Below are 17,813 nucleotides of genomic sequence, written 5' to 3'. Positions count from 1 at the left end.
TGGTTTTCTAGCATTTTTATGTATTTGAACCCTTTCCAACAATGACTGTATGATTTTGAGATCCATCTTTTCACACTGAGGACAACTGGGGGACTCAGCTATAACAGAAGGTTCAAACGCTCACTGATGCTCCAGAAGTTAAAAACATGCATTAAGAGTCAGGGGTGAGTTTTGAATTTATAGATCACAGTAAATTTAACTTATTTTGTCCTCTGGGAAACATGCAAGTATCTTCTGTAGCCTCTGAAGGGCAGTACTAAATCAAAAAAAATATATGATATTTAGGCAAAACAAGAAAAATGTACACATCTCCATTCTGTTCAAAAGTTTTCACCCCCCAGGTCTTTGCATTGTTTTTCCTTCTGGAGCATCAGTGAGCATTTGAACCTTCTGTAATAGCTGCATATGAGTCCCTCAGTTGTCCTCAGTGTGAAAAGATGGATCTCAAAATCATACAGTCATTGTTGGAAAGGGTTCAAATACAAAAAAATGCTAAATAAAAAAAGAGTTTGTGGGACCTAAAGGATTTTTCTGAAGAACAGCGGGCAGTTTAACTGTTTAGGACAAACAGGGGACTAATGAACACAGCTGTGGATCATTCAGGTAACAACACATTATTAAGAATCAAGGGGATGTAAACTTTTGAACAGGGTCACTTTTATATCAATTTAATTCAACTATTATTTTGGACTATATGTATAAACCCTTTTATGTGAAATACCTTAGTCAGGTCAGTACTATATAATCATTAGCATGCACCTCTTATTTTGGTATAATAATTAACGTTTAGCAGATTCTGAAAGGGGGATGTAAACTTTTGACCTCAACTGTAAATCACTTATATCAATTTAAGATACAGGTTTGACTATGAGCGCCAGTCTTTGGGACTTTTTTTGTTTGTTTTGAAGGATTTTTCAAAGGAAAAACTGACACTTTTTGTCCCCCCCCCCCCTCACCCTGGACTTTTTATGTTCATTATTTATTTGGTTTCAGTTTTGTGATGCGTTTATAATCACTGTAAAACCCCCCTCTTGATTACATTTTAGATATTTTTATATGCTTTTTTTTTCATGACATGGGGACTTTTTTTTTCCTTCAGACATTTATCTACCTCACTCTTTTTTTATGTACCTATATATATATATATATATATATATATATATATATATATAAGTACACCTGACCTTTTTCATGAAAAGGACAATATTACTGCTCTCTGTATCTGTGTAAAACCTCACAAACGCTACAAACCACAATCTCGGAGTGGAGAAATTACCGAGTTGCGGACATTTTGTATGACTAGCTGCTTTCTTTCCTATTGGATCTTGCTTCAATTTGTTTATTATTTATTTGTGAGATTAAAACAAGAACAGGTCTGACAATTGACTCCAAATGTGCTGGAATGTTGTTGATGTTTAATTTATCCATCTCTTAACTTGGTCGATAGATGGAATAACTAGAATGGGTTTATTTTTCAGTATATCTGATCTCCTCTCCCTTTCATGTTTCTGAATCCCACTGTTTTACTTTTTCCTCAGAATATTACATTTGCATCCGAAACCAAATATTCATTGAAACAAAACAGATTTACCGTTTTTGCTGCTGTCGGGTGCATCAAATGTGTGTTATGATGAGTTTTGTCTTGGGTCATATAAATATTTTTTTAATTCCTAGGAAGAATCAAGACAAAATATCAACACGATAGCAAAAAATATAAAGGGTAAATGTTTGGAGAAATGCTGGAATTTTCTTCCGTGTCATATTTCATGCAGATATTGGGCTTATTCAGTTGAAATATGTAAATCCAGATCAAGATATTCTTGTAAATATCCTGAATTTTTCACTAGAACGTCTTTATATAAGGGAAATGTTTATAATTGCGCAAGTTTTGGAAAAAAAAATATACCACAACCTTGTTACGTCCTTCTAACTTTCCTTCTTTTTTCATGGTTTTTGTTACTCACAGATTGTACAAGACACCGTCCTAATGCTCCTCTCTAACCATCTCCGATTTCAGAGCCGTAACACCCTGCCAATGGCTGATTTCTCGTTTCCAGATCTGTTAACTATGGGCTAGATATTCTCAGGGCTGAAGGTTGTGAGCGGCCGTCAGAAGGACAGGAAGTGACCTGTTCCTTGGGCGCTCACTGTACCCTGCTGCTGAAAACTGCTGCTCTCCATCATCTCACCAGATGCTCCAGACTCGCGGTATGTGCTCTATGAGCACATGAGGGTTGAGAGAAGAGCATTGGAGGTGTTCGTGATCTGATGGCGCCATCTAGAACGTGAGAAAGGGTTGCGTTGTGTTTTCATGTTATTTCATTTCACTCCTTGATGCCGGTGGAGCGTAATGTTCGGTTGTTCAATTGAGACGTGCTCGATATGTATCTAAATGTTGGTTATAACGAGGGTTACAGATCCAGAATGGGAGGGGAGAATAGAGAAAGTTTTGTGGTCCAAGTCTGTTCAAACCTGGCTGTTCTGATTAAAAAAGGCACTTATTAACTTTATTTGTGTTGTTTTCTTTTGGTATACATTTTGAAGAAAAGGAAAATGTAGAGAATTAACTATTGGATATATGATGGGACATCGTTCAGATGTTGTATTTGAGTAGTACTTATTAAAAAAAATATTACTGACCCTGTTGTAACCTATTGTATTTGTTAGACTGGTAATGGATCAGCGATCTCCATACAAAACTGACCGTGCAGACCAAACCGTAAGTGGTAGAGACTTGAAACTTGGAGGGATGGTAGTACTCACACCACCTACAAAATGACCAAAGCTCACCCCAATTGGCCTGACGGGGGCGCTACAGCGATCAAAAGTACGAAATTGCTCATAACTCCTAAACTGTCAGTCGCATGCTCAAGTGTCTTATGTTGTTGGAATCCTTGACTCATGGTGGATCTCAGATTCGATGAATGCTAAATTTTTTGGGTATTTAGCATTTTAAAACGACCTGCTTTTGCAAACTAGTCCTAGGTTTTTCAACCAGAGAGTGAATATCAATAATTATCAAACAAAAGTTCAACTTTCGATTCGCCGTCGTAAAACGACACCAAAACGTTTGAAAGGGGCAGAGCCGCCACTTTTAGTAAAATGCCTATAACTCCTGAACGGAATGAGATATCTCTGCCAAACTCAGGACACTTATGTAAGAGCTCGATCTGAGGTCACAGAGCTTGGCCTCTTAGTGGCACTATGAGAGGGAAAAAACATAAAAATGGCTATAACTGTGCAATCATTTGTCCTATCAACATGAAAATCGATGTGTAAGGTCTTGGTCCGAAGTGCCATGAGTGTTTATGGACATTTGTATATCTCCAAAAACATGGGCGCCATTGGCCAAAGTTTGAGCACCTGTTAGACAAGGTTAATGGAGGCCGATTGAAAACTCGGTGGGCTTGTCCGGCTCATGGCCCCAAAAGTCTGAGAGAAATTTGAAAGAAATCGGCAACTGGGGGGCGATATCGTATTTTTTTTAAGGGAAGTAAATGATTGTACGTTGCATGGTTTTTTGAATCATACGATAGAACTCCTCATTCCGGACAACTTTGCCTCTAGAACCACTGCTGTCAGTCCAAATTGTTTGTTAAATTGAGAAGATGTAAAAAACCTGCTTTTGCAAACTAGTCTTAAGCCTGGAATACACTACGTGATTTTTGCCCCGATTTCCCGCCGATTTACGGTCTGGAGAAGTTGAGGCTAGTTGCGGAAAGTCAGAGCGAGTCTGTAGATTTGAGTTGACAGATTCCATAGAAAACCGTGTAGTGTATAATGGTCACAGACTCTGATTTTGATTTCATCCAGTCGGAGGATATCAAACATTTGTTTATATAATCTTAGCCGATTTTAGAACGCATATTGTTTTCATTTGTTATGTGTCTCCTAGCACCAAGGCGCAAGTTTCTGCATGAGTTTGTTGTGATCGGAACGACTTCAAAGTCTGCTAGTGTATTATCCTCAGTCTTGTAGTGCAGGGGTTTTCAAACTGAGCCGCAAGAGAGCGCTAGGGGGTCCGCGAAAAACTTGGCAGAAACAAAAACTGATTTACGAGATATTTTTTTTCCAATCCTAAAATTATTAATGACCAAATCTATATATAGTTTTATGATTTATATAAGTGGATACTTAATTGTAATGTGTTTATCCCAAAATCCTTTGCGCTCTTTAACGTTTTGCATACAGTTGAATGGAGCAATTAGCGGCTGTAAGTGCAGTACAGATGATGGAAAGATTTTTAAAGAATCCCGTTCCCGCAAGCAGTTCATGCAAATCTGACTTGTCGAACGCTAAGGCAAAAACCAGAAAATATGACAAATCTTACATTGCGTTTGGTTTTACCTGCATTTTTAAGCAGAAATAATCAACAGAATATACGCGTTTCGTTCGGTTCAATGGCATTGTTTATGTTTAGTGCTGCCAGTGTGGCATTGTGAAAACACTCTATTAGAATTATTATAATTAGACAATTAGCTTTAAGTCTTCTTTTTTACTTGTAATATACATTTTATCATTAATAATAATAACAATGAAGCCAAACTATATTTTAATAGATACTTTAACAATCCTCCAGTGTAGTTGGCGTTTCTGTAGTAAGAAAAACTACATTTCCCATGATGCTCTCTGTCTGTGTGCACCGAGTGACGCGTTTGCTCGCAGACGGAAGGCTAGTGCTGTACACAAACAACTACAGAGATTTTCAACAGGGAATAATTCATATTTTATCCACGACAGGGATGCGATGTAAGTTGCTATTTGTTAATGATATTCATTGTCGTGTTTTCGATCACATAGGTCAGTTTCATTCTGAAAAGCAACAATTTGAGCTGCCAAGTAGTCGATGATTGATTAGACATGGAGACTTCATTTATATTTACGCTCATCATGTGTTATGAGATTGAATGACAGTCTTGCACAATACTGTATAGCATTACTATCTGAGCTCATCTTGGTTGATACCGTTATTTAGCATCTGACATTAATATAAAATGCTTTAATGCTACTAGTAAACGTAAGTGCATGAGTAACTTCATGTGTTTCTGTCATTGTGTACAATACATCTCACCTTTGATCCGATATAATCAATAAAGAACAATGGAGGTTTAAGTATTACTACTGCTATTCCTTATATTTTTTATTGTTTATATTATGTTTTATTTTTGTCCTTTAAAAAAAAAAATAGTTTAGTAATTTAGTGCATATTATTTTGACAGAATTGTGAATTCTTAATAAATGTACACTGCCCTCAAAAGTTTGGAAACACTCAAACACAAAGTGTGGTTTTGGATGATATCAGCATAGTGTGAAATATCTTTGGGCTATCCTTCAGGAGACTTGGAGTAATATATCAAGTCAAAGTTTGAATAAACTGACAGCTCGGATGCCCAGATTATGCAGAACTGATGGATACTTTGATGAATCAAAAAAAAAAAAAAAATTCTATACACGGTTTTTGTAGTTTGTGTTGTCCCTTATCAGTGCATACATTATCACTAATTAAAAAGGATTCATACAAATACAAAACCCCACTTTTTATAAGGCGTTTCCAAACTTCTGGAGGGCAGTGTATTTTTTTTTATTAATTAATTTATTTAAATAAAGAAAATCTTTGTTAAAAATGTTTCTCTCAGAATAAAAACGGAAAAGCTGAAAGAGAGAAAAACTCTCTCAGCCAAAGACGGTTCTGAAGATGGCTTCTGAACTCCATGAAGCGATTTTTATGGCCAAGAAAGAGCGACACAAGAATCTTTTCCTGAACTACAGAAACCTCAATAATTTCCCTGTGGAGCTCCTCAAAGATGAAGGGATGCAGTTCCTGGAGCGACTCTTCATGAAGAGAAACTCCCTCACAACACTTGTAAGATCTCAGCCTAAGAGCTGTCAGTTTTCATTTTTGATTGTGTATTTAAATATATATATATATTGCATCTTAATACTGTTTTCCTCCTGTCAGCCAGAGAATCTGGCCCAGAAACTTCCCAACCTGATAGAACTGTGAGTATTACTGTTTGTTATGCTCTTCTTGGTGTTTTAACAATGTTGTCAGTATTGTACAACTGTAATATTACTATTCTCCAGTAGAGGTCCCTCAATCTTTGGGTTGTTTTCATACCCTCCCATAAATATTAGCTACAGTTGAAACCAGAGGTTTACATACACCTTGCAGAATCTGCACAATGTTAATTATTTTACTGAAATAAGAGGGATCATACAAAATGCATATCATTTAGTACTGACCTGAATAAGATATTTTACATAAAAGACATTTACGTATAGTCCACAAGAGAAAATAAAGTTTACATAAACTTGATTATAAATACTGTGCTGGGTTTTTTTTTTCACGAGTCCCTTGTTTGTCCTGAACAGTTAAACTGTTAAAATGTATGATTTATATTATTATTATTATGATATATAAACATCTTTTATGTGAAATATCTTATTCAGGTGAGGACTAAATAAAAAAATAACATGCATTTTGTATGATCCCTCTTATTTTAGTAAAATAATTAACATTTTGCAGCTTCTGCAAGGTATGTAAACTTTTGACTTCACCTGTATGAGCTACATTTGTACTGCATCTGATGAAAAACGAGATTATAAATGTGTCTTACGTTTCATTTAGATACCTGCACTCAAACAATATTGCAATGATTCCTCAAGGTAATTTTATCTCGTGATTACCCACTATATAGCAATATTTTGATGTCAGGTGCATTATGCATTGGATAATACACTGTTTTGTCATTTCAGCAATTGGCAACCTAGTGAAGCTGCAGTCACTGGACCTGAGTGACAACGCTCTTCAGATCATCTGTCCAGAGATTGGTCAACTGCGCTCATTACGACATCTGCGATTGGCCAACAATCAACTGAAATTTCTCCCGCAAGGTGGATCGCAAACATTTATCAGCAGTAATCTAAAAAACGGAGTATGATTGAGCTGTTACTACTGATAATAGTAATTATCAATTCTGATATGCACAGAAAAGTCTGATAATAAACAAACAAAAAAAAGGAATTGATGGATTTGGGGTTTTAATGGTTCACCGTGCTAAAGAACATTGAAAAGTAATATTTTGGATTGAATACAAATAATTACATGCTACATGCTTCAATTAAAACTTAAAAAAATTATTTTGATTTATCTGTAAATGCATTTATGAATTTGTTCAACCTGAAATATTCCAAACGCCAAAGGAACTCAGTGGTTCAAACTCAATTACTTGCAGAAGATTGTGAAAAATGAGAGCAGAATATAAATACAGTGCTGCCTTCCTGCAACAGGGTAATTAATAATGTTTCTAGTTAAACAGCTCATTTAATTCATAGACATTATCTGTAACATTTTTTCCCTGGGTAATTAAGCAGCTTCAGCTGCATCAAATAATTTCTCACTCACCAGCTGAGTATGAAGAAAGCTTTTAATCTTCAGTACAGTTATTAAACTTCATTTAGTGAAGATACTTTGATTTTTTTTTTTTTTGTGCTCGAAAAGACTGGGGGGGAAATGATTAAGCTTTTTGACACTCTCTTTAAATGCTTTGCTTCAAAACATGCAGTTGTTTTATATCAGACTTTTCATTGCTCTTTTCCATTTTAATTGGGTAGTGTTTCATCTGAAGCCGAGACTGTTCATGGCTTTAATTTATCAAATGTGAGTTTTTCCAAGCTAAGTGTTTTACAATTAATTGTTCCAGCAGTTTCAAACATATTTCAACTAGATCATGCATTGCACACATGTGGGAAGGTGTGATTTTCCTTTTCAATGTCCCACAATGTATCAGCTCCTCTTTTTGCCAGCAGAGGGCATAATGTGACTCCCTAGGGTTGTAATATTGTGTTTTTACCTGATTGAAATTTTAACAGAACTGTATATGTGCTTGTATTTGTAGAGCTGGGAGATCTCAGAGAGCTGGAGACCCTCGATGTGTCCATAAACCTCCTGAGGACTCTTCCAGAGCGTCTGCACCACTGTCAGTCCCTGCAGTGTCTGACAGCAGACCGCAACCTGCTTCACTGCCTTCCTCGCCAGCTCTGTCTGCTGCCCGACCTCAATGAGCTCTCCATGGCCGCTAACTGCCTGACGTCACTGCCCCTGGGTGAGAAGATATTATAGTGTGGTGTAGAAAGTAACCATTTACATTTATACAAAAGGTCAAAATGTTGGGGTCAGTAAGATTTTTTTTTTTTTTTTCGTTTATATGTTTGTTTTAATAAATAAATAAATAATTAATTCTGTTGAAAGTAAAAGACATATATTATGTTACAAAAATAATTCAAATAAATGCTGTTCTTTTTTAATTTTCTATTCATCAAAAAATTACGATTAAAAAATTGTTTTTCATATTAAAAAAAAATTATTTCTGATGGATTATGCATGTTATTTTTTATTTAGTACTGACCTGAATAAGATATTTCACATAAAAGACATTTACAAATAGTCCACTAGAGAAAATAATAGTTGAATTTATAAAAATGACCCTGTTCAAAAGTTTACATACACTTGATTCTTAATACTGTGTTGCTACCTGAATGATCCACAATTCTGTTTTTTTGTTTAGTTATAGTTGTTCATGAGTCCCTTGTTTGTCCTGAACAGTTAAACTGCTCACTGTTCTTCATAAAAAATCTTAGGACTTATAACTTCTGTGTTTTTTTAGCATTTTTGTCTATTTAAACCCTTTCCAACAATGACTGTGCAGTTTTGAGATGCATCTTTTCACACTGAGGACAACTGAGGGACATAATTTGAAGATCAGGGTAAATTTAATTTATTTTGTCTTCTGGGAAACATGTAAATATCTTCTGTAGCTTTTGAAGTGCAGTACTAAATGGAAAAAAAATATGATATTTAGGCAAAATAAGAAAAATGTACACATCTTCATTCTGTTCAAAAGTTTTCACCCCCCGGCTCTTAATGCATTTTTTTTTTTTCATCAGTGAGCATTTGAACCTTCTGTAATAGTTGCATATGAGTCCCTGAAAAGATGGATCTCAAAATCATACAGTCATTTTTGGAAAGGGTTCAAATACACAAAAATGCTGAAAAACCAAAGAATTTGTGAGCCCCGAAGGATTTTTCTGAAGAACAACAGGCAGTTTAACTGTTCAGGACAAACAAGGGACTCATGAACAACTATCACTAAACAAAAAACACAGCTGTGGATCTTTCGGGTAACAACACAGTATTCAGAATCAAGTGCATGTAAACATTTAAACAGGGTAATTTTTTATCAATTCGACTATATTTTTCTCTTGTGGACTATATGTAAACATCTTTTATGTGAAATACCTTATTCAGGTCAGTACTAAATAAAAAATAACATGCGTTTTTTATGATCCCTCTTATTTTGCTAAAATAGATTCTGCAAAGGTGTATGCAAACTTTTGGCTTCAAGTGTACCAGGTGAATTATTTGATATTGTTGCTAAAATACTACTGCATTATATTTCTGTCAGATCTGGGGCGTTCCATGGAGCTGCAGTTTGTCTTTGTGGACAACAACACTCATCTGAAAGGACTCCCATCGTATCTTTATAACAAAGTCATCGGCTGCAGTGGGTGAGTGAGTTTTCTGTTATTGCAGTATGCTATCGAACTTCAAGCTTTGTTTTAAATATGACTATAAAGTAATTAATAAAGTAATTAATTGCACAGATTTCTGCACATATATCACTAAGCATTGTAAAATGTATAATCATAAATATATTTTCTCTTGAATTTCCAAGTAAATGTAGAAGTAACATGAACAAAATAATCTTAGAATACAGTTTTTATTTATCATTTAGTAACGATTACAGAACATTAAAAAAAAAAAATTGGATTTAAGTGAACTTAAAACAATATACACATAAACCCATTATAATAATATCAGATATCAGATTTAGTTGTGCCATTTATGTAGTGCGTTTGGTGATTTTTGAATGAAAACCAATGTCATTTCACCCCCCCCCCACCATTTTAAAGTTCATTTAATTGATAAACTATATATATTAAGTTATACATTTAAATTATAAATATATATGTATATAAATAAACAATTCTGCTTAGTTAAATCTATAATTGATGATTAATAATGAATCAGCATGCGACAAAGTGGAGCTCATTGAGATTTCTGTGAGCGATTGGACAAACAGTGCCACAGAAACTAGTGGAAAATGTGTGTAGAGTCTTTGGTCAGACTTTCCATCCATCTCAAAGTAAACAACATTGATTTTTTCACACATGTAACTCTACAAGCAGAGCTCATTTCCCCAGACAGACAACAAACGTCTTGAATATCTTTTAAAGATTTGCCATGGTAAATCGCCCAACTTGTTCTTCTATAAACTATAAACTTGAACTTGACTTATTGACTTTTAAAATGTTCTGCTGCTTTCGCTGCATATTTTCCCAAGAGAAATTCACCGATCCCACACCCAAGCAGATTCTGGGTGGAAAAATGCAAGACTGTTCGACATAAGTCAGAATTTGGCAGTTTTTCATGCTATTTGGTGTGGTTGTTTCCTGGCTTTTTCAACATGTCAGTGTTCACTCAATGTTATTTATCTGTCTGCATGCACAGATGTGGTCTAGCTGGGCAGATCTCTGACGTGAAGCAGATCTGTCTGATGCTGGGAGATGTGACTGTTCCTCTGCCCTCTGAAGTGAAGGCCATCGGGTCAGAGACAGACCGTGTGTTACCTCTGGAAGAGCTGGCATGCAGAGTCCTACATGCGGCCCACAACTGGACCAGTAAGGGTAAGAGTCACAAACAAACCTACAACAAAGCATTGGATTACATCGTGTTCATTCACATTCACCAGCCAGTTTTTGCCTACTATTCCTTAGCACCTTAAAATGACCTTACTGTATGTGCTCCTGTTCTCCTGTCTTGTGTGCAGATGTGAAGTTTCGAACACCGTTCCTGTTGCCCAAGAGTTTGCTAGATGTGATCCAGTGCCCCCTGGGTCACTGTCATCGCTGCAGCCAGCCCATGTTCACTATCGTCTACCCTAAACTGTTTCCTCTCAGAGAGACTGCACTCGCAGGAGTGCACAAGAGGTACTGATGCAAAACTTACTGTTGCTTCTTCTTTGTCACTCTGCATTTAAAGTGTTTGTATTCAACACTTATTTTTATTTTATTTGTAATATTTATTCTTATCCTATTATAATATTATTCACTATTTCTTACACCAAAAACAGTTGAAATTAAGTTTATTGACTATTTTCCATTCTCTTTCTGACCCTTTGATTAAACATCACCTTAGAGTATAATCTAATGATAGTATTGATTTTAAGCAAAGATCAAGGAAAATTATATTTTCTGTCACACGCTACAATTCCAAATTTTGAGGTAAGATTTTGTTAAAGAAATTAATACTTTTATTTAGCAAGAATGTGTTAAATTGATTAAAGGTGGCAATGAAGACATTTATGATGTTATAAACATTTTTTGTTTCAAATAAAAGCACTTCTTTTGAACTTTCTATTCAAAGAATCCTGAAAAAAAAATCACAGTTTTTACAAAAATATTAAGCAGCACAGCTGTTTTCAACATTAATGATAATTATTCTGAAATATTATTTAACCAGAAAGGTTCAGGATTAAATCTGAGGAGGTTTATTGAGATTACCAACTTGATATGTGTGACCCTGGACCACAAAACCAGTCATAAGGTTAAATTTTACAAAACTGAGACGTATACATCATATGAAAGCTCAATAAATAAGCTTTCTATTGATGTATGGTTTGTTAGGATAGGACAATATTTGGCCGAGATGCATCTGTTTGAAAATCTGGAATCTGAGGGTGCAAAAAAATCAAAATGCTGAGAAAATCACCTTTAAAGTTGTCCAAATTAGGTTCTTAACAATGCATATTACTAATCAAAAATTACATTTTGATATATTTACAGTAGGAATTTTACAAAAAATCTTAATGTAACATGATCTTTACTTAACTTCCCAATGATTTTTGGCATAAAAGAAAAATCAATAATTTTGACCAATGCGATGTATTTTTGGCTATTGCTACAAATATACCCCAGCGACTTAAGACTGGTTTTGTGGTCCAGGGTCACATATTTAAAACTGATGAGTTTTACGTGAGATATGGATAGTTTTGTTTTCATTTGAAAGCAAAAAATAATTGTTTTTCAGAAAAAATATTACTGAAATGTCATGTTCCTTTAGATTCATATCTCACTAACATTGTTTTTAACTGTGACATAGTATGTAACTTTAAAAGTGGCTTTTTACAGATAAGTGTGTGTAATTTTATGTTTTTGCAGACTCTACCCTTCCTATAACAACAATCTATGTAATATGTGACCCTGGATCACAAAACCAGTCTTAAGTCACTGGGGTATATTTGTAGCAATAGCCAAAAATACATTGCATGGGTCAAAATTTTTGATTTTTCTTTTATGCCAAAAATCATTGAGAAATTAAGTAAAGTTCATGTTCCATGAAGATTTTTTGTAAAATTCCTACTGTAAACATATCAAAATGTAATTTTTGGTTTGTAATATGCATTGTTAAGAACCTAATTTGGACAACTTTAAAGGTGATTTTCTCAGTCTTTTTGATTTTTTTGCATCCTCAGATTTCTGATTTCAAATAGGTGTATCTCGGCCAAATATTGTCCTATCCTAACAAACCATACACCAATAGAAAGCTTATTTGTTGAGCTTTCATACGATGTATAAATCTCAGTTTTGTCAAATTTAACCTTATGACTGGTTTTGTGGTCCAGGGTCACATATGTAAAATAAAGCATGAAAATATGACAAAAAAAGAACATCATTAGTCACATTTTGCAGAGTTACATTAATGACACATGTGACACTAAAGACTGGAGTAATGATGCTGAAAATTCAGCTTTGCCATCACAAGAATAAATTATGTTTTAAAACAGTTATTTTAAATTGTAATAATATTTCGCAGTATTACTGTTTTTACTGTATTTTTCATCAAATAAATGCGTCCTTGGTGAGCAATAGAAGATTTCTTTAAAAAATCATACTTGAACGGTAGTTTAAATGCACATGCATTCTGGGATTGACTATTACATGCGTATTAATTTACCAAAAACATCCTTACTTCCACGCATCTCAGTTTTCTTACATTCAGAAAAACTCTCTCCTGCTTACCATCTCTCTCTTCCACTGTTTTCTCTGACCCCTGTCACTTCCTCTATCTCCTCATCTTCCTGTTCATTTGATTGGTTGAAATGAGCAGCGCTTACTCCGCCGCCCATCATGTTCCATCTGTAATGCAACGCTGTGGTTTTGGTATCAACATCCAGCAGCGTAACCCAATCATCCTGCTCTACTGCTGCTCTCAGCTACTTCACGTGCATTAAGAGATCTAATCCACTCGCCAATTACCTCTTACCCTGAGTGTTCAGCTGATGTTCGGAGACGAGCGGTGCTCGCTTCACGTGTGCGAGCGAGAATTCTTTGACATTTGCTTCTTTTACCCCTGTAATACTCTGCGTTTTCAGTCTCAGGTCATGTGTGTGTGTATATTGTGAAGGCATACCAGGAAACCCTCGCTGTTTCAACAGCACTTCATCAACCAGCCTTGTGAAAACATACATGTTGTGGGAGTAATATGACCTCCCTTATATACTCGCACATTAATCTGCATATGTATTTTGATCTCAGGTATGGAAGCTTTTTCCCTGCAAGATAGTTTCACTAAAAGGGATAGTTCACCCAAAAATGAAAATTAGCCCATTATTTACTCACCCTCCAGGCATCCTAGGTGTATATGACTTCCTTCTTGCAGACAAATGCAATCTGAGTTATATAAAATATTATCATGGCTCTCCCAACCTCTATCGTGGCAATGGGCAGGTTTTTTTCTTCAACAGTCCAAAACAAGTCCAATAAAGTGCGGATCAATGTGTTTTTGTAAGAATAATATCCATATTTAAAACATAATAATCACTTGAATCAATCTTGAGCTAATTGGTCGTATCCGGAAGCAGCTCTGGGTGGATGATGCCGGACAATTTCCTGAATTAGGCAAAGAAAAAAATAGTTTCCTCTTGGTTTATATCGAAATCATCTTTACAAATCCTAGTTTTGTAATTCTAATTCGTGACCATTGTTTTGCTTTGGTTTCTCCACGGTGTGTTCGCATTTGCAACGTCTTTACTGACATGACCAGTTGATGCAAACTAGATTAAAGTTATTATTACATTTTAAAAATTAGATTTTTTTTTTCTCGCAAAAATGCATTGATTCGCTACAGGAGCCATTTATTCATCCGGAGCCATGTGAGACACTTTTTATCATGGATGGATGCACTTTATTGGACTTGTTTTGAACTGATGAAGAGAAACACTCACCCATTGCAATGATAGAGGTTGAAAGTGCCAGGATAATTTTTAGTAGAACTCCGATTGGATTCTTCTGAAAGATGGAAGTCATATACACCTAGGATGCCTGGAGGGTGAGTAAATAATGGGCTAATTTTCATTTTTGGGTGAACTAACCCTTTAAGCTATGTTTATATCCAGCATTTACATTCAAATTTTATTAAACTTGAACTGAAAATTGGCACACAAATGGTTGGACATAAAATTGCAATAGAAACTTGCATGTTTTCTGTATAAGATATAAGTGTATTATTATTATTATTATAAGTCAAGTTTTCCTTGCTCTTTGTATTTCTCACACAGAACCACTGTGAGTTTTGTGGCGTACTGCTGCTCTAGCCATTGTCTGAGGACGTTTGACCTGCAGGGCTGACCTGTGCTGTCTCACATATGCTAACCTCACATCACTGCTCATGGTGCTTTCATCTTCACGAAAGACTTAAAGAATAATGCAAAAGACTTTATGAAGAACTGATACCTGTCTGAGCTTCGTCCGGAAGATCTTCACAACAGTCATTACAGTATGTCCTCCTCCCTCTCTGTGTGGCACCTTTTAACAAAACCAGCAGTTGGTTAAACCTGATTACATTTCACAAATGAATGTAGAAAGAATTGAAAACTCTTTTTCAATCAATGACGCATACAAACAATAAAGTATTGTTAGTGTTGGGATTATTACGGTTTAGTGTAACCAGAAAGGTTCAGGATTAAATCTTAGAGGAGTTTTTTTGTTGTTGAGAAATTTAGATTTATTCTGTGTTTTAAAGATTACCAACTTGATATACAGTTTAGGTCAAAAGTTTACATACACTTTGCAGATTCTGCAAAATGTTAATTATTTTTACCGAAATAAGAGGGATTTTTTATTTAGTACTGACTTGAATAAGATATTTCACATAAAAGATGTTTACATATAGTCCGCAAGAGAAAATAATAGTTGAATTCATAAAAATGACCCCGTTCAAAAGTTTACATACACTTGATTCTTTATACTGTGTTATTACCTGAATGATCCACAGCTGCGTTTTGTGATAGTTGTTCATCCTGAACAGTTAAACTGCCCACTGTTTTTGGTTTTCTTTGGTTTTTCAGCATTTTGTGTATTTGAACCTTTTCCAACAATGACTATGATTTTGAGGTCCATCTTTTCACACTGAGGACAACTGAGAGACTCATATGAAACTATTACAGAAGGTTCAAACACTCACTGATGCTCCAGAAGGAAAAATTATGCATTAAGAGCCAGGGGTGTAAACATTTGAACAGAATGAAGATGTGTATATTTTTCGTATTTTGCCTAAATACTATATTTTTTTCATTTAGTACTGCCCTTCAGGAGATACTTACATGTTTTACAGAAGACAAAATAGGTTCATTTTACCCCGTTTGCATCAGTGAGCGTTTGAACCTTCTGTAATGCATGTGAGTCCCTCAGTTGTCCTCAGTGTGAAAAGATGGATCTCAGAATCATACAGTCATTGTTGGAAAGGGTTCAAATACACAAAAATGCTGAAAAACCAAAGAATTTGGTTTTTGGTTTGGAACCTGAAGGATTTTTCTGAAGAACAGCAGACAGTTTAACTGTTCAGGACAAACAAGGGACTCATGAACAACTAACACTAAACAAACCAAAAAAAAAACAGCTGTGGATCATTCAGGTAACAACACAGTATTATGAATCAAGTGTATGTATAACTTTTTAACTATTATTTTCTCTTGTGGACTATATGTAAACATCTTTTATGTGAAATATCTTATTCAGGTCAGTACTAAATATAAAATATAACATGCGTTTTGTATGATCCCTCTTATTTTGGTGAAATAATGAACATTTAGCAGATTCTGCAAGGTGTATGTAAACTTTTGACCTCAACTGTACTAAAAACTGATGAGTTTTAAGTGATATATGGATTTTTTTTTAATCCATTTGAAAGGAAAATAGAATTGTTTTTGAGAAAATCCTTCAGATTCATCTCTCACTACTGTTTTTAACCATGACACAATCCTTTAAAAGTGGCTTTTTAAAGATAAATGTGTGTAATTTTGAATCGGAGGCTCAGTAACAAGTGTGTGTGTGTGCTGTTGAAAGTGACTAGCACTCATTAGCTCAAAGAAAATCATGTGTGTTGTTGTTGTGTTATGATTGATGATTGATGATGATTTTGTAAAGTTCTGAATACAGACTGTTATAAAGTGCCAGTTGACTTTTATGAAAAACATGCAATTGATTGTTCTCATTGAAGGCAGCTCAGATGGATTGTTCTATTTTTGTGTGAGATAATATTTTCAAAAGACTGAGACACATAAAATGTGGAGATTTGCTGATGCTACACTACATCTGCCAGTCAGTGTGCCATATACCACAGCAAACCATCATTGTTCAGCTTTCGGTATTTATAATATTCTCTGTCCCTTCAATTAGATGTTAGCAAGAAAATGATTTTCTTAAAGGGATAGTACACTCAGAAATGAAAATTACCCCATGATTTACTCAGCCACAAGCCATGCATGGACTTTCTTCTTTCAGACGAATACAATCAGTGCTATATAAAAAATGTCCTAGCTCTTCCAAGTTTTATAATGTCAGTGAATGGGGACTGAGATTTTGAAGTCCAAAAAGGTGCATCCATCCATCATAAAAAAAGTACTCCACACTAATCAGTTTGTTTCAGAAAGTCTTCATTAAACCTCCGAAGCTGTGTGGAGCACTTTTTTTAATGATGGATGGATGCGCTTTACTGGGCTTCAAAATCTCAACAGCCATTCACTACCATTGTAAATCTTGGAAGAGCCAGAACATTTTTTAATATAACTCCACCTGTGTTCATCTGAAGAACGTAAGTAAATCGAGGTGTAATTTTCATTTTTGGGGGAATGCATGTTTAGATGTTACTGTTACAGTTCTCTCAAATAAAGCAGCCAGGTATTTTAGGACAGAAAAGACCTGGCTTCTTTATTTTAGTTATAGTTCAACTAAACTCTACATATGACAATGTTCTTATTGTTTTATTGGCACTTACAACTATAACTGAGCTCTTGTTGGAATAGTTGGCGATAATAACAATGTTTAAAACATCTTGTGTATTTTTTCGTTTCAAATCTGTGCTCATGTTGAATGTCGACTTTGAATTATGTGAATGTATCTGTCTTATATTGTGAAGATGCATCTGATGCATCATAAATACAAAGAATCTCAACACTGTTTTGCGTTTGAATGTTGATTGAATGTGAGTGTACTGAATTTTTTATAAACAATGGCAAAACTTATGGTTTAACTTAAAGGAAACCAAACCTGTGGGTCAGAGCTGTCATTTTGTAGTATGGCTTTTTTATTGCATTCATCTTTACACAGAATTTAGAGACACTTTAACTACTTTTAGACACTTAGGAGCAATATTGCTTGTGATATTTTATGTATATCATCTGGAAATGCTCAGG

At 35.0% G+C, this 17,813-nt stretch overlaps 1 protein-coding gene across 1 annotated transcript; it reads left to right on the top strand.

Annotated features, from left to right (window-relative positions):
• The first annotated feature begins 4,650 nt into the window (after positions 1-4,650).
• On the top strand, positions 4,651-15,323 carry lrrc28 (leucine rich repeat containing 28). Its single transcript, XM_073837359.1, has 10 exons — positions 4,651-4,749; positions 5,637-5,863; positions 5,960-6,000; positions 6,629-6,666; positions 6,757-6,894; positions 7,899-8,105; positions 9,465-9,567; positions 10,571-10,746; positions 10,890-11,049; positions 14,679-15,323. The coding sequence occupies exons 2-10, from the start codon at positions 5,696-5,698 to the stop codon at positions 14,746-14,748; spliced, it is 1,101 nt and encodes a 366-aa protein (XP_073693460.1). The 5' UTR covers positions 4,651-4,749; positions 5,637-5,695; the 3' UTR covers positions 14,749-15,323.
• The last annotated feature ends 2,490 nt before the right edge of the window (positions 15,324-17,813 follow it).

The sequence above is a fragment of the Garra rufa genome, chromosome 3 (assembly GCF_049309525.1).
Source record: "Garra rufa chromosome 3, GarRuf1.0, whole genome shotgun sequence".
Taxonomy (NCBI): domain Eukaryota; kingdom Metazoa; phylum Chordata; class Actinopteri; order Cypriniformes; family Cyprinidae; genus Garra; species Garra rufa.
This window is presented reverse-complemented; position numbering and strand designations above follow the sequence as displayed.